Here is a 24,402-nt window from a genome sequence, read left to right as displayed (position 1 = left end):
AAAAGAAAGTCAGATTTCAGGTTTTTTTCTTAAACCCAATCATATTCTAATAGTGTAGTTCCAGAAAACATCCATACCCCTCCTACAGAAGGGATATTAGTAAGACCCCCATAGCCCGCTGGAATTCTAATTTAACCTCATACTCTCTTTAATTTTTTGTGGCCTTTGACACCCCCCAGTTGATGGGGTTTATCAGGAGCCATAATCAGGGATCGAGACCGTGAGCATGGCCTCCACTCAAACCCATGTGTTGTAACAAAAATTATATTTTTAGAAAAAATTGCACCACCCTTAGCATCATAAACCACAGGTCACAAAAGTGTAATATAAGAGTTGGTATGGCATTCAAATTCAATCAAAATTGAACAACAATATTTCCTCAAAAACCAACAAAAATTACATTTAAGACTGAAAAAGCTGACCTGCTTTGTTTTGCTGTGTTTACATTGCTTCTCAGAGCTTTAAAAAGCCCCTTTTGAGTAGTTTATCTCTCAGTGGCTGGTGCACATGCATGCAGCACTGTACTATGTTAATGACAAGGTTTGAAACTTGAAGTCCAATTTGACCCATCACTTGAGGAGAACACTTCAAAAAGCTCACTAAAATTTGCTTGAAACTCTTGAAAGTGCACATTTACCTGCCTCCTGCCCTGTTCTCCTGACCCTGTTTCAGACCAGAACATGCCATTTTCCACACCCGTTTACAGACCTGGCATCTAAAATTCATACCTGTTTTCAGACCTGGCTTCTGGGGTAATTAAGCTTTGTATCAGTGCCGAAGTCAAGAATTGGTAAAATTCACCCAAAAAATTCAACTTGAATAATATAGTTTGGATGCTTCTCTTTCTACACTATTCATTTGGGGTTGAAAAGACAAATATGTTTATACGCTCTCGTGGTTCCCTTGAAAACCATACCCAATTGAAGATTATAATGGTCAAAATCTATACCCGTTTTCAGACCAAAACAGCTCAAAAACCATACCCTTTGGGGCGGAACATACCTAGTATAATTAGCTTATATAGGGAAGTACCCCCCAGGAGTAAACGTCTCTAAAGTACAAGGTTTTTTTCATTCATTCAACTGTAGCAACACAGCATCACCATTTTGGCACCTTTTTAACTTTACTGTGAGAGTCATGTAATCAATATGCTTTTATTCCAACTTTTCCTATTTTCTTTCAATAATTGAAAGAAGATAGGGAAGGTTGGATTGTTACCTTTTCGCGCGCTAGGGTTGTGGTACGCAAATACGGCGGTCGATAAAGTGATCCCTCAATTTCACATGAAATGGATAATAAAGTTAAGTTTTGATCCTAAATAACTAAGTTTCTCATTTCTGGGCTCTTTTTCTTTTCTTTTCGAGCAAAAACGTCATTCACCAAGACCTTTTGCATGCTTTCATCTTTGCCATGAAACCCAATTAAAGCCACGCATGCGCATTTGACCAAAAAATTGTGACTGGTTGTTTTCGTGGAAATGAACTGTTTTCGAAGGAACCGCTGATTAGAATTTCGCGACATTTGGCATGAAAATAGTTCCCTAAAAGCGTAACTCGCCTACAAAGAGAAACCTAAATCTAACAGAGGGTATCTTCACAAAACATTAAAATGCAAAATCAATATTTACAGGAGATCTCTCTGTTAAAATTACATGAAAGTAGTGCAACTGTGTCAGTGTTTTGTGAGTTTTTCTGGATACAAAAAATGGAAAAAATCTAATGAGTACATTTTCTAAAAATAAAGGAAACCTACTATTTATGGACGTTTCATAGTTCGCTGTGTTGCCATGGAAACGGTACTTAGCTCAACAAGACGTACGAAAATACATTCCTTCTTAGTTAGTTTTACACCATACCAATTTTGGGTGTCCAGAAGTACATAGTTTCCAAATAACGTCTTCTAACGCCTATACACTAAAAAACTGTATTCGGCCACCTTAAGCCACACGTGTTTGATTATGATAAGAGCTAGCCTAAGGCTAGTATTACTACCCTCTTTATATGCAAGTTGATTAGGACTTATCGTGTACTTTGCATGTCTTTACAGAGCCTTGGCCATGTATGCCAAAAAGGAATTCACAGAGTATCTCGTAGTGTGGCATGTTTCCCTGCAATGGGTATGGTACCTCCTGTTTCAATGATTCTTGGAGTAAGATATGCATACCAGCCAAAAGCTAAACAACAAAGAAAAGGCAATGTGGTACCAAGCTACAGAATTGGTGTGACTCAAGCATGGGACTCACAACATACAGGTACACAGTTAAAAACGGAGCTGTTGTTGGTGTGCCTGGTTGATAATAGCCTACAAAAAGGCTTCCAGTGTGTGTGGTCAGTCATTTGGGCAAAATGGACTCAGTGCCATCCCCACCCCCTCCCCTCAGGAAACTTTTTTGCAGGCCTGCTAGTGATATAGCAAACACCACAAAGCGTATTTCATCAGATAACCAAACACTGAGAAGTAGGTTGAAAAAACGACGCGCAGCCGAGTTTTTGAAACGACTTTGAGGTGTTTGGATATCACATAAAACACACTTTCTCGTACACTTTCTCGTGTTTGATATATGGCGTCTCAAATGATCAATAATTCGTGGAGAAATTCAGGGCTAAAGTTGGCAAAATTTTACAGTAATTAGGAACACCTTTCCAAACCACGGTCACAGTAGTGATTTTCTTTGTTTTCTCTTGATAAATTATTATTATTATTGCTGGTTTTTGTGCTGTCATTTTGTAACTGAGGCTTGCAAGAACCTTGACTAAGCTAAGAAAAATATTACAAGCTTTCAAATAAATTCAACTGACTGGAAAAAATGTTTCTAAAATAAACCTTTTTCTGGTGGATGGTTACAGCTGTTCAAATTCACACGGTAAATAAAACTTTGATGGTTTAATGACGAAACATGCTGTGTTTGGTATCAAACTGGGACATGTTTTCTTGAGGTGTTGCCATTCTTAAGTTATGTAGTCAATGGCACGTAGATCGAATCAAACATATTTTGGTAGCTTAATTTGCTCCTACATGTAAGACATTCACCCTTACAAATAACTGATGAGACACTTTTCTTCATTTTGAGTGCTTCTCAAGGTGTTTAAAGGTTATCTGCCAAAAACAAGGTATAGAAGAAAGATCCTTGCAGATAGTGCGCAACTTAAGCAGTTGCTTGAATGGGATTCGAACCCATGACCTCTGCGATGCCAGAGCAGTGCTCTGCCAACTGAGAGCTGGTCATATTGTGAGTTTGTAATATACCCGCAGTTCAAAATATATGTTTCATATATTTCATCCACAGTTCAAAATATATGTTTCATATATTTACATTCATTTATTCATCCTTCATGGGTATATTACAAACTCACAATATGACCAGCTCCCAGTTGGCTTGATAGCTCAGTTGGGAGAGCACTGCACCGGCATCGCAGAGGTCATGGGTTCGAATCCCGTTCAAGCCTGAATTTTTTTCAGGCTTTCTTTTTGCAACTGCTTTTTGCAACTGCAACTGCTTGGTTTGCTGCCATTCTGCTATTTTAACATTTACTGTGCCTTTCAAATTATGCGACTTCAAATTCATTTAATGATGCATGTTTTACTGCCGTCAAACATATCGTGCTTCCATTTGCTGGAACTGGTCAGTCTGGCCAGCCAGTCTGTAATCGAATGCGTCATTCTGAAGGGATGGTGCTGCAAATTGTTGAAAAATTATCAATCTGAAAACAGTATGCACTATTTTGAAGAAATTCAAAGGACTTAAACTATTACATTCCGTTCACGAATTAGCCAATCTCTCCAGCCAGTTCTGACAAGTAGAATGCGCGAGGACCGAATGACCCCCCAAAAATTCAGAAACCGACAAAGTGGGTCAAAATCAGCCAACCACAGCATATGAATACGACTTGGACCTCATTGAGCAAACATCTTTGTCCACATTTATTTTTTAATTGACATTTATTTGCCTTTTTTTCCTAATATATTGACAATTATTAAAAAACTGGATCATTGTATAATGCAATTCCAGGGTTTTGATTGGCTAAGCAGCCATGGTATATGAGCCATTATACCATGCCCAAGAAGTAGCGACCATAAATTGTTTTCCTGTTGCTCTTGAAAAGGAAATCAGCAAGGACTACCAATATTACTTGATTGTTTTTAATAACACAATTATTCCACTTGCGCTTGCTCAAAACTGCTGTTAATTATACTTAGCTACAGATGGCTGGAATGGAAGTGGATTGCAACTTGAAAAAGTTGGCCAACTTTTTCAAGTTCTTCCTGTGTATTTTAGACAAGGCATAAAAAACTGATTATAGCTCGTTTTTCCTAGGAGAAAAACCTTAATATTTTCTTTCCGGCGTTGTAAATGCTAATTTTATGTTACAGACCAGGTTCAAATATTTAAGCAGTTTGACCAAAATACAGTAGAAAATTGCCATGGCAGTTCCCTTTTAAAAGTTGAGGTCTCTAAGTGCACAACCTGGATTTGCAGCTTTTGAGCATCACCTTGTATGAAACTATCGCTAGACAGTCGACATTTTACTATCAAGCAGTGGACATCAGGAACAATCTTAGCCATAACTAAAAACTTTGCAAATTATGTCTTCATACATCGAGATTAAGTGAGGAATTTTCAAACAGCAGCTGACAGGGGCACCCAACGGATCGTTTCGGTAAATTATCTGTTCGGAAGGCCCCTTAATCCCCTGCAATTTTCTAAAGGGAATTTTGACTTCGAACTTTTGTGATATGGTAAACTTTAGGCCTAGTGTTTTCGGATTGATAAAAATATCGTTTCGAGGGCCGAAAAAAGGTCAGCTAAGATTTTCGGTAAGGAAATAAGGCCTAAGGTTTTCGGGAAATGGAAAAAGATGCCCTAGTAATTTCGAAAAGACTCAAGTTGCCCTAGAATGACCGAACAGATAAAAATATTATTCCGCGGCCTGAAATGAACCTAGATAGCCTAAAATAACGTTTCGAAGGGTCTGAGAGAAAACTGTCGTTGGGCGCCCCTGAGCTGATCACAAGTATTTTACTTTAAATTTTTCCAGTGATGTCTTTTTAGAATTATAAATTGATATAAAATTGAAATTAATGTAAATACATTGTCAGTAAAAATTCAGGCAAGGGAAGTGTCAAATATTTTACTCAAGTATGTCTTTTGCAGGAAGCCTGAAAGGAAGTTACTGGTCATCGGAAAGATTGCTGGATGATATAATGATACGCAAGTTTGTGGGAGGTGTCATGCATGATTATTTGAAATCTGAAGTGGTCATCAAGCGGAAAGCAAACCGTATAACCCTTGCGTTCCTTGTATCAAAAGAAGGGGACATTGTTAAGTTCTATTTTCTTCTGGGATTCGCAGAGAAGCTTCTATCTCAGTTGTTGGGTTGTGTTGTGAAAATTGAGCCACAGACTGTCCTTTAGAAGAGGTATTGTCAGGATTGTCAGGGTGAAAACAGGGAGCCTAGTCGAGTTTCATCAAAATCAAAAATGAGTTCCATAAATATTAACTGCAATCCTATAATTTTACTTGGCTGACTATCTTGGTAACACTGACTAGTTCTGCGACTAGCTTCAGTTGAATGGATACACTTGGAGCTATCACAATTACTACAAAACAATCAAGGTGAATACAGATGAACATTGTTGGAGCTGTAAATGTCCATCTTCTCCAACAGTTTACGTTTGCTATTAAATAAAACTTACTTAGAGCAGTTCACAATTATAATGAACAGTCATGCTGGCGTTAGGCGTAGCAAAAACACGTGTGAGCAAGTCACGATTGGATATAAATTGGCTTTACTTCTAATTGGTTGAAAGAGTGGTGCGATTTCGTTTGTTTGTTTGTTTGTTATTTTACCCAGTTATATAGCGTGCTAAGTGTAGTGCTCAGAACAAACACAAACGCAGAAATCACTTCCGATGCTTGATTGAAAAGTGGCCATTAAGAATTTATCAAAACTCATCTGACGCCTATCTGAGGTTAAACGGGCGGACTTCCGGCTTGAGCGCCAAAGGCGCGAAGGTTGACTTCTAGGGGGTCCGGGGGGCATATTCCCCGGGGGAATTTTTAAAATTGGACTCTCTAACATGCAATTTCCTGCATTCCCTGGACCGGAATTGGTTAAACGGGAAAGTCTTTCAAGGCATTAAAAAATGCTCACAAAAATGAAATATTTGATTTGCGCTGTTGTCCGTTTTTTAAGTAGATTCCAAAACGGATTCCAATCGGAAAGGGTGTGGGATAATCCCACACGGTTTACAGATGGCAGGGGAGGGGGAGGGGGTCCGATTGTATGCGTTACATAAGTGAGCAAAATGGTCTGCTCTATCTTTGATTAAGGAATGCAAAACAAACCGATTTTCACACTTAAAAAAATTATCTGGAGTGTGAACTACCGTGTGAACCGGTTGTGAGCTACCGGACTTTACATGTGCTTCTTAGCTCCCACGAGTCTCCTGTAGCTTAGTGGTAGAAGAGAAAAAACTTCAGTTGCCTGGAATGGCTCTTATATTTGGCAACGTCGTTCTTTTTGCGGGTGTATTTATACCCACTGGGTGGATGGAAAATATTGATAACTGTGTACTTCGCTTTTTGACCCCTTCCTGCTCAAAGCTTGTACAACCCCCCCCCCCCCCCCCCCCCACGTTACATGTTTTGGTTTGTGTGGCACTCTGAACTTTGTCTGGCACTTTGTGTTTGGTAGAACCGAGGAGATGAGTGAGCGCACATAAACTTAGTGTAGGTGCTTTGAATGTGCTGCACGCTGTTTGGTGTCATCCTGACCAATGTCTACTACCTTACTATCACTTATTTTCGCGATACTTAACTAGTTCGCGATTTAAAAAATTTCGCGAAATTAAAGTCCCGCGAATAAATGGTGCCGCGAAAATTAAAGACGCGAAATTTAGTGACCTATATCAAAACCTTTATTTCAGTTTTCCGTCTGCTAGGAGTATACATACGAGTAGGAGGGTTCAAATTTTAGTTCAGCGGATGCCCTTATTCCTCATCATCTGACTCATCTTGCTGAATTAGTTCCTGTAACACTTCCTCAGTACAGTCTTCAAATTTGCCATCAGCATCTGGCTCCCTATAGTTCTCTGTGATCATCCTGCTACTTCATTTTTTCAGACTGATTTGTCGATCTCCGCAATCAATTCCACTGGAATTTCCAGCCCCCTTGCACAAGTGGCAATCTTCGGTGGTTTTTATCCACAATTTTGAATGGAGAGGCAAAGCGCTTTTTGAAGGATATGTTTACAATTTGGTATTCGGTCGAAGTTCAGAAATAAATAAAGTAGGGGAACAGCACTGATGAGATTGAGGTCGATTTAAGGCTATCTGTGTTGAAGCTCTTACATGCCACCTGGCTGGTAAGACATTACAATCACTGGACAGGCAGTGTGGGAAAGCGACACATTGCAAAAGGATGGAGCAAAGCGGGAATATCCGAACTTGTTCAAGGAGAGACAACCTTATAATCGCCTGATGATCCATTTAAAAACATTGAGGCGATCCTTATCTAAAAGCTAATTGGCAGCGTCATCGAGTTAAATAGTATCAGTGTACTTTTAAAAGATGTTATGTTGCTGACATTGATGTAAAATTTCAGCTAGTAGCTTGTTGCGTTTCTACCTTGTATTCCGTTACGGTTAAATGAAATACAGACTGAAAGGGAAGTTAAAAAAACGAGCACCAGTTACTTGATTCGCGAAATTTAATTACCTTGAAAAACGGTGATTCGTCAAAATCGCGAAATTTAGGCCCTCGAAATATTATTATTCCAAATTCGCGAAACTAAAGTCGCGCGAAAATAAGTGATAATAAGGTAGGTAAAATATGTTTATTTTGTAGCCTTTCCATACAACTTCGTGATGACAGAGGTAAGTAATCAATGCACTCGATGACATCAATGACTAATCAATAGGTAAAACTTTTGTGGTTCATCGATTAATCATTGATTAGTTATTGATCGTCTGCAATAATAGTCTCTTTCTTCTCCTAATTTCTATAGCGAGCCGCGTCAATCCCTCCCTTATGACTGCTGGCAGTCTAGCAATAATCAATGACCAATCAGCTGATTTGTCATCGTGACATCGATTTCTCATTGATGTCATCTGGTAGCTTATAAAGGCACTCCCCCGCCCCCCCCCCCCCCCCCTTTTTTTTCCCGGAAGACTAATCGATTTGACAGGTGGGTTATAACAACGTTGAATCGAGGCCAGGAATTCTGGCATCCTTTTCCTGCGGTCGTATTACCGGACTAAGGGGAATTCGAGCTCCAATCAATATTTTACGAATTGCACTCAAACGCAGAACTACGCAGGTTAACACAAGACTGCACACTGTATTTAGTCGACTGCCGCGTACTCAGTGAATTACAAAAGGTATGGAAACTAGCTAGTGCTTCTAGTAGTGATGTAGAAAGTTATTCATAACACTCACGTAGGAGAAAGAAACAAGATCCAGAACAAAAACAGATGCCCTGCTCGTGTTCCGGGGGGAGAAGTACTCCTTGGAATTTTTGGTGGGGCTGTCCGGCTCGGTTCCGTTTTAAACCCTGACGCTTTTTCAGACCAAAATATGTAATTTTTCTAAAATTCAACCCATTTTTAGATATGGTATCTGGAATCCATACTCGTTTCTGTAAAATTCATACCTGTTTTCAGACCTTCATACCAAAATAGTTGAAATCTATACCCTATGTCAGACCAAAACATCTGAATAACCGTACCCTTTGGGGCCGCACTTTCCTGTATAACCCCCCCCCCCCCCACCCCGCTCGCGTTTTAGATTGAACACCGGAGAACGGAAAACGGTGTAAACACGAAAGGTTTACACTCATTTTAACAGGATTTAAATGCAGATGATCTTTGCGAAACAAAATGCTTTCAACGTTTCAAGAGCAGTACTTCAATGGTGAAACGCATTAAACAAATAAACAGTTAACATTTTTTGTGACCTGGCGTTTTATGGCTGAATTGTCTCAAATGTATCGGTAATAAGGTATGAGGCTATTCAAAACAACTCTTCGGGAATACTAGTTATTTCTCACCGGGATTTTTCAATGTTTTGCTGCGCCGTGCCCAGCAGCACAAATAGATTACAGAATTCAGTGAACCTTAGTCACAGAATTAAATTTCGTGAAAACTCTCCAGTGAAAAACAAAACCACCTTAAATGGATCCATTAACCTCTGAGGTCATGCCCCCGATGGATACAATCCGCCTGCAACGTTTGAGTTTCTAAAAAAAAGGAAAGAAAAGGAAATTGGGCTAACGAACGATTTTGAAGGGAGTATAACCTGTGTGAAAAGATTTTGACAATAAAACTATTTTGAAGAGACTACAAACTGTGTGAAAATATTTTGACAATAAACAAAAATTGACGCATTTTACGTCTTCACGGGACCTTAGACATTTCCGGCCCCAGTCTCAAAAAAAAGGAAGCACCATGAGGATTTTGACCTTTTATTACCTTTATTAACACCTTTATTTAGTTCAGTTACAAAATATTTCTAGAACATTAAGAAATATAAATCAACTAAATTCTTCAAAGGAGCAACTTATGACCTCCTCTACTGCATTTTGGAAACGAAAACGCGAGATCATGAAAACAGTTAGCCTAATTTTTTTTCAAGTTACGTTCCATTCCCACTCAGTCCATCTGTGGCCAGAGACATTCATCGATAGTCTCAGTACACTGAGGTGATAATTTGCAACACTGAATATGAGCAATACTTTTAGGTTTCTGGCGATAAAAAAAAAACGTTTTGGAGTTTTTGATGTAGTGCCAAATTCCCGTGATACTTTCACTTAAATTGTTATTTTAACCTACATTATGTTTTGCTTCTTTGTTTTTCAAAACACAATTGAAGTCATGCCATGAAAACACACAAAAATGAGGTTTTCTGAAATAACCGGGAAATAATGATGCGAATTTTTCTGTAAGCATCATTTCAGTTTTCCGCTTCATATCCGACCGGAATGAAAAACACTTATGAGAAAGAAAGCCTAAAAACTTCAAACTTGAACGAGGTTCAAACCCATGAACTCTGCAATCCACTGAAATGCAGTGCTCTATCAACTGACTAACCTGAGTATCAATATCAAGTCAACTGGGAGCTGGTCATTATATGACCATGCAATATACCCAAAGGGGATGAAAACATGATTTTTTTTTTCACGTGAAATCTATGAAAGGAACATCATAAATGTGAACTTCAGAGTTGAAATGAATGAATAAAACCTAAGGAGCTGCAAAAAGAAAGCTTAAAAATTTCAGACTCGTTAGTAATCATCCACTTTTTTTAAACAGGATATTGAAACCAACTTTGGCAATGCTACTGCTTATATTAGCACTCCTTACGGCTGGGACTCAATCGCACCCTTTAGGTGGAAAGCCTGTGACACAAGTAACACTACCAGCATGTGACCGTCATTCTGACTGTCTTTATGAATCAAAATGCTATGCAGATGGCGAGGAAATAAGCCGCGGATACGATGGATCGACTTGGTGTTCTGGAATGGTGTGTCTTAATGGTGCCATTGCTTCGTGGGATAACTTCAATTGTGGTCCAAGTACAACTACTCCACCTTCAACAACAGCAAAGCTTCATAAAGCATCCAATCCCACCACACCTTATGGTTGTGTTAGCAACGGAAAATGGTACCCACCAGGCAGTAAAGTCAGCCGAGGATCAGATGGTGAAGGAAACAAACATGGTTTGATTTGTGGTGATGATGGACAGCTGGTTACATGGGATGCCTCCAGCCATGATAAACACACAACCCCTGCTACTACTCCACCACCTATGCTAACTACTCCCCTGGGGTGTTTCTATAATGGTGATTGGTACCCACCAGGGAGTGAGGTTAGCCGCGGACAAGATGGTTACGGTTGGTGTTTTGGTACTTATTGTGATTACAATGGACAGTTAGTACCATGGGATGACTGGAACTGTGGCACAACTACAGAACCACCAACGACTATACAACCAATTCCTCCAACCACTGAGCTACCTGAACATGCAGATAATGGATGTTTTTACAATGGCAAATGGTACCCACCAGGCAGTGACGTTAGCCGTGGACACGATGGTTACGGTTGGTGTTTTGGTACTTATTGTGGTTACAATAGACAGTTAGTAGCATGGGATGACTTCGACTGTGGCACAACTACAGAACCACCAACGACTATACAACCAATTCCTCCAACCACCCGAAGCCCTCCACCTGAACATGCACATCATGGATGTTTCCACAATGGCAAATGGTACCCACCAGGTAGTGACATAACTAAAGGATCTGACAACAAGGGGTGGTGTTATGGTACTTTTTGTTCAGCTGGTGGGGTGGTTGTAGCATGGGATAACAGGAACTGTGATGAACCTCCTTCTCCAACCACCACTCCCACCCCTACAACTGTACCTGTACCTCCCCCCACCACAGTCCCTATTCCACTGGGTTGCTTCCAAAATGGTGCCTGGTATGAACCTGGTAGTGAGATTAGCAAGGAATCTGATGAAGAAGGCTGGTGTCATGGCATATCTTGTGACTCCAGTGGTAAGATTGTAGCATGGGATGACTGGAACTGTGCAGCAACAGAAAACTCCCACCCCAAAACATTACAACCCACAACTCCACCAAAAGGATGTTACTATGACAACCAGTGGCATCCCTATGGAAGCTTCTTTGAAGGCTCTGATAGCAGTGGGTGCAAGTATGGGGCCATGTGTGATATGGATGGAAAAGTGTTGCGCTGGGATGAAATTAATTGCAAACCAACTGATTAGACAAACATTAAACAAGAAAGCCTTTCCAGGTTGTTCACAGTTTGCTTTAGACTAAGAGCAATCCCCTATTTTTGTGAGGAATAGTAAAACGTGTGTACCACATGAGCACATGCAAAAATTGCCACCTGTGAGGTGATGCAACGCACAGAGGGAGGTATTTTTTGTGCACACTCACTTGTTTGACTGGCTTTGCTATGATGGACTGCTCATAGTCTAAGTTTGCTTTAGAATATTCATTAAACAAGGCTAAACTTCTCAAGATTGATGTTCCTTATTTGTCTTAGTTTCCCCAGTCTAAACCATCCTTATTACACTGTGATTTGTTTTACCCTTTTTGACGTTCCCCAGTTTCAGGTTATTAATAATGTTAAGGTTTCGTTTGATCTGAGCAAAAATTCTGTACATTGAAAACAGGGCTCAAACCCTTCATAATGTGCTTCAGTATTCTTGAGACTTGTACATTGTGTAAAATTTCTTTAATTCAAACATTACAAATTGGAATTTATAGATGGTAATTAGATTTCAGGAATAACAAAATAGAACAGAGCAATGCTTTTGTTAACAAGAACAATAATTTTTATTATACGGTCACATCAAACCCACAGAAAAAGACAAAATGGAAAATAACAAATTTCAATCTTTCTGGCAACTACCAATCTTCCACCGCAAACAATCAAAGAAATGAAGTGACAAAAGAGCCAGAAGGCTTTAAAAAAAATTATCGTCACACATTAGTTACAGACAGTAAGTGTCAAGAAACGTTTGAACATTATCAATGAACAGTCAGTCATATTCCACTTTCCACTTTGTCCAGGAACCTTCTTCTGTATAAAACCATGCTAAGAAAACAAACCAAAAAGCACACCATCAATTTGACAATTCTTACTGTGCATGTGATTTATAATATTAGCCTAAGGCCTGTTCCTCAAAAGGCCAATTAACTTACCAGGTGCAAACATTTGAAGTGGTTTTTCAAATCCATTTTTTGGTCAACCAGTTGGTAATTTTTATTGCCACCTTGCACAATGTGTAATACAAAAACTGAATAGCTGCGAGCATAACCGTCCTACATTGTATGGCAAATTTTGGGTTGATTTTTCGTTTCACTTAAAAGAAGCTTAAATTTTGCATGTGGCCTTTCATTTAGTCAGAGAACATCACTGTGTGTTTTTTCCTGCTGGTTTATACTTAGTTTTCGAGAAAAAAATGAGGCGAAAATATCGAGTCAGTGATACCCTGCTAGCAGAGCATTCCTTTCTTGCAAGTCTTTTGGCATGTACAAAGTTGTTTGCGTCGAGAACTTTTCCTGGGAAGTAAACAAGCCTACCACACGAAATACTAGAGACACGCGTGACTTTGTACATGCTAAAAGACTTGCCAGAAAGAAACGCACTGCTAGCAGGGTAAGTCAGTGAGAAAAAAAGGTAAGAAAGTAGCCAATTATTTAGGCACAATTTTTTAGACACAGAGTAACTGGAGCAGTTTGACAAATGTTCATCCTGCCCTCTCATACAAACAGAATAAAATCTCAAATGGGAAGCAGGAAAGTCGGCTTGCAAGTTTTACAAGTAGATGGCACCATAACGTTTTCACTTAAAATACAGCATGTGCAATTGTTATACATTTTAAAGCCAATCTTATCCACCAGTTTACTCAAAGCAACCAAAATGTAATAGTCAAGAACGAAAGTATGCTTTCCAATCATTGTTGAAATCACATAAGTCCAAAAATTATATCTGCACTTTATTTGACCCCCATATTCATATATCATACACTACCTTTCCTCTGGTATTCATTGAAAGCTTTCATGTAATCACTGACAACTTTTCTGCAGTTCTGTCTTGCATTGACTTCTTCTCTTCTATGACATTCGGCGACTCTGTCACGGTAAATTTTCACAATTTCCAACTCAATTAGCCTCTCCAGATTCCAGCGATCTCTTGCTCTCTTAAATGCCACAGGATCTTTGCAGTCAATTTCTTCAAATGACGGTGCTTTGATTCTTTCATCATATCTCTTCATGAACTTTTCAGACATCTTGATGCAGTTAACTACAGTACAAAAAAGGAGGAGCCATGAGACAACATTAAAAACCAATCAAATCTTCACTTTGCATCATTTTGTTTTCTTGCATCCCTGTTATGCAGCTGTAATACCCATAGTTCTCAAAATTAATATAGTTTAATTTAATTGATGTGTGCAATAGAATGTAAAACACTGCGGCTGTTTGAAGAAGACTTACATAATTTGTGGTCAAAATAAGCAGGGATTTCACAGAAACTGGAAGAAGAAAATAGGATGGAAAAATTTTGAGGGTGTTCAGAGCTAGCCCCCTTTTCTTTTGTTGTTGTTTTTTTGATGCCACAAAGTTAAAACTTACAGTGATTAAATAGTACACTTTGGACAGGTCACAAGTTAAAGGAAGTCAGGTCTCTGTGGCGCATGGGTTATCACGTTATCGTAAGTAACGTCCAGTATGAAGAAGCATAACAGTATCAAGAAACATAACAGAAGGGCACTTCCTTATTTATCCTTTCCTCACTTATGGTGTCCATGTTCGCAGTTTAACACTTCTCTCATTTCTAACACCATTATTTGTTATCCAAAAAAGAAAAGGATTAGAATAATATCATTCTCTGAACCTAACCTCAGTGATATCATTAAGTCACTGGTACTCTCTTTTGTTTATCAATGGTCATGTATGTACATGTAGTGTCTTGGTATTGCATTATGGTCCTTGTATTATATTAAGGTCATGCACATGAGCAGAGAGAGAAGAGCAGGATATTATACAGCAAGGATTATTGTAAAGTGCAAGTCTTTCAGAAATAAAGAAGTGAAAAGGAGTTCTCATCACAATCAAAGATTCCAATTCAGACTCTTAGCTCCGTGTTTCAGTGAATATTTCAAATTTACCTCTTCTGTTCATCCCTATTCAACTCACCAATCAAATGATGGGAATCATTTTATATACTCAGTTAATACCACCCATTATACAATGAACAGTGTAAAACTCGCATTTTGATTGTGTAGCAGAGTTTGTGATTAGAGTATAGATGCACGAATGACGTCATCGAGTGGTGTGAGTCTAGAGTCCAGCCAGAGTGACTGGTCAACAAAGTTTTGCAAACTGTTTTGGTGAGTAGCGGACAAACATAGGGAAATTTTCACAGGAAAGGAAAACTGACCGATAAAAAATTGGACAAAGACCATTGAGAGTGACCTCAACCAGGATAACAAAGCTAGAACTTTGTTGTGATGTGAAAAGGAAGCAAATCTTTGTCAAAATATGTCGCCAATAGAAATCCTATAATGGCAAGTAATCGATTACAAATCGCAGTGAAGCAACTTACATGCTGTAATATTTTGGGGTCAGGATTTCCTTCTGGAATAAAGGTTGGTTTTGAAAATATTGTTAGTGAAATTCTTTTGGATTATACTCTAATTTAGAGGATCATAATAGCAAGTGTGTTGTAGCCTAAAACTGAGTTTGCTGGAAAGTTTTTGACTCAGCTCAGGCAACGCGATGCTCTCTCAGCAAATGTGCTGAAATGTCTTGGTTATTGTATCAAACAAGTAGATTCCATTTTGCCGTGGGTCTGTACTCTGATTACGCACAGAGGACATCACAACGTGGTAAGATTATCGTCACTCTTTGTTCTCACCATGTTTTTGACGTCATCTGTATGTTATCAGAGTACAGAGGCAAAACGTGTCCTCTGCAAAGTTGAGTTGAGTTAAATAAATTACCTGATTAAATACTAAGAGTATTTGTGACCTTCTTTGGGAAAACGGACACTAACGCTTTTCCGTTTAAACAGCAAAACCGTTTACCATCCGTTTATATCCGTTTAAACGGTTCATTCAAGCATTTAAATGGTTTGCGTATCCATTTAAAAAAATTCTATCTGTTTAACACTTTGCCAAAAACCTTTAAACGCTTTGCTCATCCGTTTAAAAAAGATTTGCATCCGTCTAACACTCCATGGAAAACGTTTAAACAGTTTGCTTATCCGTTGAAAAAAATTTGCATCTGTTTAACGCTCTAGGGAAAACAGTTTGCTTATCCAGGCAGCTGTTTAAACTTAACCCTGGAGCAGAACTATCAAGCTAACAATTGCTCGATACTCGGCGGAACGTGAACTGCAGAACAACGATTTTTTATCTGTGTTTATAGAAAGCGAGTAAAATCGTTGCATCCTTGGACAAACGACAAAAAAAATAAAATGTCGGTTTGGACAAACGTATAGCATCGACAGCCGATGAAGCCATTCATTTGTCGACTGTGATTCTGCCATTGGGCAAATTGAATGACTTGAAGAACGAAAAATAATAATACGCCAAGGCAACATTTTCACATGTAAACATGCTTTCCCACGAACAGAAGCTAAAGGAAGGTGTTTGATTTCAATGTGATTGACACTTTGTAGTTATCAAATATTTTGGTGTTTTGAAGTGCATACGTGATTACCAAATTCAAAATTTGGTGGCGACAAAATTTGTCAAATTTTTTGCAGAGCCAAACAAGTTAATTTTTGTCAACCTAGTGCGTACGGTACCTTATGGGAAATGCCCTTTGAACGCAGACATGCTATTTTTAGATTTCTATGGGAATGGTATTTTTCCTGAGTTTGGCGAATAGTCGCAAGGACGCCGATGCTGCCATCAAGTTTTCATTGTGGCGCATTATCTATATAAAGAGTTAGTTGCGCTTGTTGTGCGCGTGTATTGGAAAATTTCTTGTCAATGTATAATTTATTATCCACTGGTTGTTTGCTTCCAGAGGTTACGGCTTTTGTAATTGAAGCGTTTCTTGCAGTAGCTGTTCAGGTTGAGATATCGGCAGCGAAAACTGTTCTTTATAATTTGTGCTTATTTCAACAAACAGCAGGGAAGATAATAAACGTAATGTCACACGAAAACGGCCATAGTTTACCCAGAAATAGAATACATAGCGCACAAATAAATTTTGAAGAAACCCAACTAAAGTTCATCAGATACGACAGTACTGTTTTCGTTCGCAGAATGTTTCCCAGTTATTATCTACCAAGTTATGATGCTCCATGTTTACGCTCAAAGATATCCGTTAAACATTGTAAGACTGATAGTTTTTCCTCAAGCGATCTTGCCGAGTCAATCGTTTAACGGTTTAAACTGTCCATTTTGTAGACTTCGATCAACCGTTTAACGGTGTGAGCTATCCGTTTTTGGACTTTGGTCAACCGTTTAACGTTTCCAGCTAACCGTTTATTTTTTTCCTGTATCGTTTAACACTGTAAGCTATCTGTTTTTGGACTTTGGTCAACTGTTTGAATTTTTTGCTATCCGTTTAAACAGTTATGGAAACTGTTTAAACGCTTCAGTTAACCGTTTAGCATCCGTTTACAACCGTTTTCAGGGCCGTACCTAGGATATTTTGTCTGTGGGGGCAAACTCCGCACACCCCTCCGGGAGGGGTCTCCCGTATACAGACAGGGTTTCTAATTGGAAGTTTTTGTTTTCACCCCTACACAGAAAGTTGCCTTCAAGTCCTTTAAAGAAAACAAAACACACTGAACTCACATTGAAGATCGATTTTTTTCAGTCAATTAGTCAATTTTTTTGTGATTTCGGACCAATATAGCTACAAGAAATAGCTCAGCAAACTCAAGCACTATTTCAGAAAAAAAAACATTCAGTTTTCCTGGTGGGGGCAGCTGCCCCGTTGGCCGCCCGCTATGTTATACCTGCCAACTCTCACGCCTTAGGGGTGAGTCTCACGCCTGTGGGTTGAAATCTCCGATCTCACGCCAGCTCACGCTTGCGGGCCAATTTCTCACGCCTGATTGAAAAATGTGAGTTGTTGCCGTCTTTCTTGACACAATTTCCAAAAATATGTTAACTCAGACCCATATAAGGAACGAAAACCATGTGTAAAATGAATAAATGACAATACCTTCCTCACCATCTCTGATTTTTGAAGGTGAAAAGCACTAGGAGCGAGCTTGCGTTTATGCGCACCCTAAGACTTCGGACGTCTTCGGAAGACTTCGGGCTTCTTCGGGAATCTTCGGAAATGATCGTGTCGTCTTAAAAAATCCCAGTACTCCCAGGATAAAAATCTCACGCCTATATCTCAGAAAAAGTTGGCAGATATACTATGTACGGTCCTGGTTTTTCTTGACCGTTTAACGGAAAAGGGTTAGTGGCCGTTTTCCCAAAGAAAGTCACATTTAGCAGTCACTAGTTCAGAGTGAAGAGCAATTTATATAAATAAACAGTGCGGACAATGTATCAACTACGGACTACAGACAGTGAAATAGCAGTGATAGCTATTTCTGGTAATAGCATATGTAAGAGTCGTACCTTTGGCTTAACTGCAGTGGTCTAACCAGAACTGAAATTACCGTTTTCCTCAGGACTGTGAGAATCAGGACGGGTAGAGGAAAGAATACTGCAGCCCACTCGAAATTCAAGATGGCCCCAAAAAGATGAGTGGTCGCGATGTTGGCTTTACATAAGCTTTCCTCTAGTGTCCCGAAGTAAATAAATAGCCCCCACCTCAGAATAACAGGTCGTCGCGTTTAATGGGGTTTAAATATAAAATAATGATAAAAGAAAAATTAAAGTTCTTTTCAAACAACTTTCTTTTTTTCGAGTAAACAGCTCACAATATGCTGAAATATTTTGTTCTTACAATGGGACGACTATTGAATATGTCATATTTGACGTGCAGGCTCTATCCGCTGAACCCAAGAAACATAGCAAAGGGGTCGGTCTATTGTTAACGACGAGGATTTCACGTTCCCCCCCTTGCTAGGATTTCTGTAATTTCAAATCTTTCATGTCACGTGTCATCGTTCTCTTTCCCTGTGCTCGTGCAAGATGGTGGGTGATCGTGAAAAATTTGATATGTAATCGGTGGTTTCTTCATTCAGTTTTGACCCATCTATTAAAAAGCAATGTGCATGCTGATACCATAACGTCTACTTTTCATTTTTATTTGTCTATTTTCCTTATTATATTTTTATTTTGAACTGAAAATGGTTAAATTTATTAGCGAGAACTTTACTTACTCATTTCTGTCTAAATTGTAATGTCAGGCTGGGTTCCTTTTTTTTTGGAAACTTCTTTTATCTGTAGTGTAAAGTTAAAAACATTTGAATTAACGACGTCAATATTTTAGGAAGTAAAATGTTTTGTGACTTTTCGAGTATAGAGAAAGCGCCATCCCATCCTCAAATGTTCATGTTTTGCTCACCTCATGTGGACAGAAAGTGTTTTTTTCATCGCAGTCACAACTTTTATAAGCTTAATATATTTCAGCCGACGAGTATTTATGAGGATGTTGAAAATAATGACATTTTTCGTCGTTATTTTTAGTCTCATAGAAAGTTCAGAGCACCACGGCATGGTTCCTTGGGCTTCCTGCCCCGTAAGAGGTGCAAGCACCACAATGGAAGAATAAAATCTTTCCCCAAGGATGACCCAACTCTTCCTCCTCATTTGACAGCATTTGTGGGTTTTAAGGCTGGTATGACCCACATTTTACGAGAAGTGGAGAAACCTGGATCAAGTAAGTGGCATCTTCAATTCCATAATTTTTAATGTGTAGTGAAGGATGATGCTCTTCATGGGTTGAAATGATAGCTCAGTGGATCACAATGTTTTGACTTGTTACGCTGCAACCCTTTATCAAATGATAGTGTTGACTGTTGTGTTTGTCATAAGTAGTACCATGGTTGTTGGTGATTGGTGCATTTTGAAATTCTCCAATCAGGGACAACCACAATAAGGTTGAAAATGTATCAATCACCATCAGCTATGGCACTACTTTAAATAATGCACAGGCAGTTGAGTCTAGTGCTTGATGAAGGCCAGTAGCATAAAGGTAGAAACATCGCGATCAACATCAAAGTGACTAAATCGTGAGGCAAACTATTGACTGAGCTATCAGGCCTGGAAATAACAGCTGCTCAGTGGGCAATGCCCAGCCTGATTGAGGATTTGACCGGTCAAACTTTCGTTTTGGATGGTCATGCTGACTGATCACATTCAATCATCATATTGAATTGTGGAACTTTGATGTGAAAATATTTTTAACTAGTTGTTGGCAATTCACATAGTGAAACAGAAAGGTTATCGAACAGTCCTAGGTTTTGTATTGTGAATGTGTACAATGCTTGACGAAATCGGAAGTGAGCGAGAAATGTCTGACTTGGATTGGGTTGCGGAGAGATCCTTATTGCATATAATGCTTCCACGCTAGAGTCCATGGCATTTACAAAACAATCATACCTAGTGCAAGTTGGGATTATATGAACATCTTTGGTTTTCTAAACAATTTTTCAATTTTAACATAATTATATCCGCAGTACTTCAAAAAGAACAGGTTGTTTACGCCAAGGAAAGGCCACTTTCCAGGAATGATAACATGCTTGTTTTTAAGTGAGCCAGTAGGTTTATACAATGTAAGCTTTCATACTTTATGAATCAGTGTTTCACCTACTTAAGCCACTCAATGTGACAAGGGTGCAGTACAATTTTATTATCAGTTGGTTTAAATTAAGTGCAGACCATCTGATCCATACTGAAGCAAGCATCATTGTTTATAAAAGTTCATTTGATCGGTGAAGAGATGTTATCCAAGCTGCAATTTGACAGCATTGTTGTATGAAAAAAAGAGGTTAGCTATTGCTCTGGGGAGAGGGGGGTATTGTGTAAGCTGCATAGCCAGTCATCTTGACTGGCAACCACAAGGCAGGTATTTTAAGCCCTGTGCAATCATCTTCCATGTGGTAGATTTGTAGTAAGTTATGTGTTTTCATTGTAAGGATCAAAGAAAAGATTGTGCTCAATGAAAAAAGTATTCAAAGTTGAAACAGAGGGGAGAGTGAGTTGGCATTGTATGAAGTTCACTTGAGATAAGATAACAAGATATATTTACAAAATCCGTCATTGCTTTGAGGCAGAATTAGCAGACTTTCATAAATTAGTGTCTTTTGTTTGTCAGAGATTCACAAGAAAGAAGTAGTGGAAGCTGTGACAATAATCGAAACACCGCCCATGATGGTTGTTGGTGTTGTTGGTTATATTGAAACTCCCAGGGGTCTGCGCGTCCTCAAGACTGTTTGGGCTGAACATCTCAGTGAGGAGTGCAAGCGTCGCTTTTACAAAAATTGGTATGTATTGATTTGGATAGGTCACTATTGGAATTAATAGATGTTTCTAACTCTCTTTATCCAGTAGAAATGTTATGCACACAAACATTAACAACTTATAATAAACAAAGGAGTGGTTTTCACAGAATCAAAAACCCATATGATGAACAGAGGAGACGTTTTCACAATCAAAAAGTACAAGATTTTCAATAACTTGACTCTTTGCAAGAAGTTGTTCTCATTTGCAATATTGGCTTGCTCATGTCATGTCATGTCATGTTCATAGTAATATTATTAGTCCATTACTTTAACCTCTCACCAGCACACAGTAAGCTGGTATGGACAATTGTGAGTAGTTTTTGTGTCCACTCCCATTTTTGATGCTTGAATTATTTGTGATGGGTTATCACATGTTAAACTTTATCATGCTTCATGTAAGTTACATTGCTGTGTTCTGTGGTGCACTTCTAACCAGTGTTGCCCACAAAGTGCCTTTTCTCCGCTCGGCATGTCACTGCCGATGAGATTTGGCTTCCCTGTTCTCTCTTCTGTTTCATCAACCGTGCACATAATGGTTTGTACATAAAGGTGCAAGTCCAAGAAGAAGGCTTTCTCTAAAGCTTCCAAGCGCTGGGCAGATGATGATGGCAAAAGTCAAATTGAAAATGACTTCGACACCATGAAGAAGTACTGCAAAGTCATCCGTGTGATATGCCACACACAGGTGAGTCTTTCTCAAGGACCTAGTGCCTAGTTGTAGGAAACTAACAACTGACTCAAAAGCTGCATCAGTAGGTATTATCAAACTTAAAAGATGTTATGACAGTCTGTAGGCTAGGGGTGGTGAGGCCACATCGTATTATCGCTAGTTTGCAAGTCTTGTAAGTGTTGGCATCTGGTATCGCTTTTCTTCTTAGTTTGGTTCTTCCAGTGTCTGCAATGGGTTTTCAAGTGAATGGCTTTCTCTTACATTTTTTTGTTGCTGAGTCCACCTATGTTTGTTTCAGAAATCTTTAATTTTCTGTTATACTGTGCTGGCTTTCTTAAGGTTAATTTACATTTGTTGATTTGGCCGGCCGTTAAATCAGTTTGTTATACCTCCCAACTCAAATACGTTTTCCAATTGGAGGAAAATGTGTCATATGCCATGGGTCAAAACTCACTAACTCCCTAGGGAACGACAACTTGAACTTTTGACTCGCTCGTCAACAAAACAATTTTTTGCAGTCATGGCAGCTAAATGCTTTCACACAAGAACTGAAGAAGAAATTCAACAGCTTCTTCGGGACAAAAACATGAAATTTACTGACAAGGCCACCCACAATGCTGTGAAAACATTGAGAGACGAAAGCTTTCAACATTTTGCAATAAAGTCATAAGGTGATACCTGAATATAATTTGTTCCAATTTTGAGTTGGGAGGTGTAACAAAACACTTAATGACTTGGCCCACAGGAAACAGTGAGTTTTGTTTCCCCTCGACCCTCAGTGTTCCCCTCAGAACATCGAGGGTCTTAGGGAAACAAAACTCACTGTTTTCCTTGGGGCCAGTCATTAAGTGTTTAATGTGTAAATTAGCCTTTAGTCTGGTTTACCAACAGTGAAGAGATATATACCACTACTTTCCAACATCGGCATTATTCTTGATATTATAGCAAAAGCTTGTGAAACTTGGCCAGAAAAAGGCTATCATAAAGGAGATCCAAGTCAATGGTGGCAAGGATGTGGCTGAGAAAATTGAATGGGCTCGTGAGCGCCTGGAAAATCCTGCCCCTGTTCGCAAAGTCTTTGCAAAGGATGAGATGATCGATGTCATTGGTGTATCTAAGGGTCATGGATTCAAGGGTGTCACGTACCGTTGGGGCACAAAGAAGCTGCCACGCAAGACTCACAAGGGTTTACGCAAGGTGGCTTGTATTGGAGCATGGCATCCAGCTCGTGTGTCATACTCTGTTGCCCGTGCTGGTCAGTTTGGTTACCACCACCGTACTGAAATCAACAAGAAGATTTACCGCATTGGTCGTGGCATTCACACTAAAGATGGCAAGGTTATCAAGAACAATGCTAGCACAGAATATGACCTGACAGACAAGTCAATCACTCCTATGGTGAGTGGATGTAATCCTTAATATTACATTATGAGGCTTCTTGAGCAGCTGAAGATTTTCTGGTAATGATAACATTTATTTTAAAAAGTTTCAATCTTAAGCCAACAAGTCAGCATCACATTGGCATTCTTTTTTTGTGTTTGTAATTTAAGTACATAACAAGAATTCTTCTAATTTTTTACATGTGTGTACGTGACTTTTTAAAAATGCTTTATTTCTGTATGCTTTTGTAGGGTTCTTTCCCTCACTATGGTGAAGTGAATGAAGACTATGTCATGATCAAGGGTTGTGTTGTGGGCAAAGTGAAGCGAGTGCTAACCCTTCGCAAGGTAAGATTACAATGTGACGGCAACCTCGTTAATCTTTGGGCCTACTTGTTTACGTTTACAGTGCAGCAAATTCAAATGGGCTACCCAACTATTTTCTGCCAATCACAAGACTAGTTTAGAATAAAAGAAAATTATTGGCATTTTTATCACAAAATGAAGCACAAGGCAGTGGATTAAAAATTGGGGTTAACATCTGATTGCTTGCACGTGTTCCAATGCGGTGAGTAAGCAGCTTACTCCATATTCGGCTAGCAGCTTTCTCAAAACCGCCTCAGTAAATCTGCCATGATGGAAAGGACAGTTGTACATGATCACTTTGTCATCCCTCTCAAGTTTCAATGACAGATCTGTCCCTCCTTGTATTGCCAACAGCACTTACTCAAAGAAAAGTAAAAGTTCATTACCATTGGACACACCTTCAATGACATAAACATACTAAATATAATATTTGTGTTTAGTCTGTTTCGCGTTCAACATTCCGTAATCATATTTAGGTTGCGTCCGTTTCCTCTTCAATCTCGGTAGATATATTAGTGATTGATCATTTAAGTTAAGGTCTATTCTAGTTTTGAAAGGTAGCAGTTTTTGTAACCTCTAAGGTTTGTTGTTTTATTTTAGTGGCTCTAAATTTGATAATTGTGGTAGTTCATTAGTGGTACAGCCTGTAGCTCCAGTAAAATCATTAGTGGTACAGCCTGTAGCTCCAGTAAAATCATTATGATATGGTGAACTGGCAATGTTTTTTAAGTTTATGAAATCTTTTTTTCAGTCTCTACTTGTTCATACAAGCCGTGCTGCCTTGGAGAAGATTGAACTCAAGTTTATTGATACCTCTTCCAAGTTTGGTCATGGTCGCTTCCAGCATCCTGCAGAGAAAAGAGCTTTTATGGGTCTGCTGAAAAAGGAACGTGAGAGAGAGCTGACTGCTGGTGCAGAATAAACTTGTTTATGAGTTCAATAAAGGCATTATAAATTAACACCTTGTTGTTATAACTTGTACTTGAGAAGGGATCCCAGAAACATAGTTTACTTCTTCTGAGT

General features: G+C 39.0%; 4 protein-coding genes across 4 annotated transcripts in view; 3 read left to right on the top strand and 1 right to left on the bottom strand.

The window, feature by feature from the left end:
- LOC146484371 (small ribosomal subunit protein uS3mA-like) overlaps positions 1-5,807 on the top strand; it is a 7,244-nt gene extending 1,437 nt beyond the window's left edge. The window contains exons 2-3 of the mRNA XM_085104826.1: positions 2,047-2,251; positions 5,153-5,807. Of these exons, the coding sequence (XP_084960952.1) occupies positions 2,047-2,251; positions 5,153-5,412 (465 nt within the window). The 3' untranslated portion in view covers positions 5,413-5,807. The remainder of the gene's footprint in view (positions 1-2,046; positions 2,252-5,152) is intronic.
- A 2,435-nt stretch (positions 5,808-8,242) lies between these two features.
- On the top strand, positions 8,243-12,359 carry LOC146484370 (uncharacterized). Its single transcript, XM_085104891.1, has 2 exons — positions 8,243-8,379; positions 10,309-12,359. The coding sequence occupies exon 2, from the start codon at positions 10,331-10,333 to the stop codon at positions 11,783-11,785; it is 1,455 nt and encodes a 484-aa protein (XP_084961017.1). The 5' UTR covers positions 8,243-8,379; positions 10,309-10,330; the 3' UTR covers positions 11,786-12,359.
- On the bottom strand, positions 12,339-18,288 carry LOC146484369 (uncharacterized). Its single transcript, XM_085104893.1, has 3 exons — positions 18,131-18,288; positions 13,564-13,836; positions 12,339-12,624 (listed from the first exon to the last, which is right to left on the bottom strand). Exons 2-3 carry the CDS (start codon positions 13,820-13,822, stop codon positions 12,569-12,571), a joined length of 315 nt encoding a protein of 104 aa, XP_084961019.1. The 5' UTR covers positions 13,823-13,836; positions 18,131-18,288; the 3' UTR covers positions 12,339-12,568.
- A 245-nt stretch (positions 18,289-18,533) lies between these two features.
- Positions 18,534-24,338, top strand: LOC146484368 (large ribosomal subunit protein uL3-like). The gene is made up of 7 exons (XM_085104892.1): positions 18,534-18,652; positions 19,148-19,340; positions 20,778-20,946; positions 21,514-21,649; positions 22,580-23,032; positions 23,266-23,361; positions 24,131-24,338. Exons 1-7 carry the CDS (start codon positions 18,650-18,652, stop codon positions 24,299-24,301), a joined length of 1,221 nt encoding a protein of 406 aa, XP_084961018.1. The 5' UTR covers positions 18,534-18,649; the 3' UTR covers positions 24,302-24,338.
- The last annotated feature ends 64 nt before the right edge of the window (positions 24,339-24,402 follow it).

This window comes from Pavona decussata, unplaced genomic scaffold, assembly GCF_977016875.1.
Source record: "Pavona decussata unplaced genomic scaffold, jaPavDecu1.1 SCAFFOLD_34, whole genome shotgun sequence".
Classification (NCBI taxonomy): domain Eukaryota; kingdom Metazoa; phylum Cnidaria; class Anthozoa; order Scleractinia; family Agariciidae; genus Pavona; species Pavona decussata.
The sequence above is the reverse complement of the archived record's forward strand: the minus strand, read 5'-3'. Positions and strand labels throughout refer to the sequence as shown.

What these genes read in the sequence shown, in the direction of transcription:
- LOC146484368 (XM_085104892.1), top strand. An exon ending in CGTCGCTTTTACAAAAATTG is followed by an intron (nt 20,947 to 21,513) that starts GTATGTATTGAT and finishes TTGTACATAAAG; the next exon opens with GTGCAAGTCCAAGAAGAAGG. An exon ending in GTGTGATATGCCACACACAG is followed by an intron (nt 21,650 to 22,579) that starts GTGAGTCTTTCT and finishes TTGATATTATAG; the next exon opens with CAAAAGCTTGTGAAACTTGG.
- LOC146484370 (XM_085104891.1), top strand. Translation starts at nt 10,331, where the DNA reads ATGCTACTGCTTATATTAGCACTCCTTACGGCTGGGACTCAATCGCAC.
- LOC146484369 (XM_085104893.1), bottom strand. Translation starts at nt 13,822, where the DNA reads ATGTCTGAAAAGTTCATGAAGAGATATGATGAAAGAATCAAAGCACCG. An exon ending in CAATGAATACCAGAGGAAAG is followed by an intron (nt 12,625 to 13,563) that starts GTAGTGTATGAT and finishes TTGTTTTCTTAG; the next exon opens with CATGGTTTTATACAGAAGAA.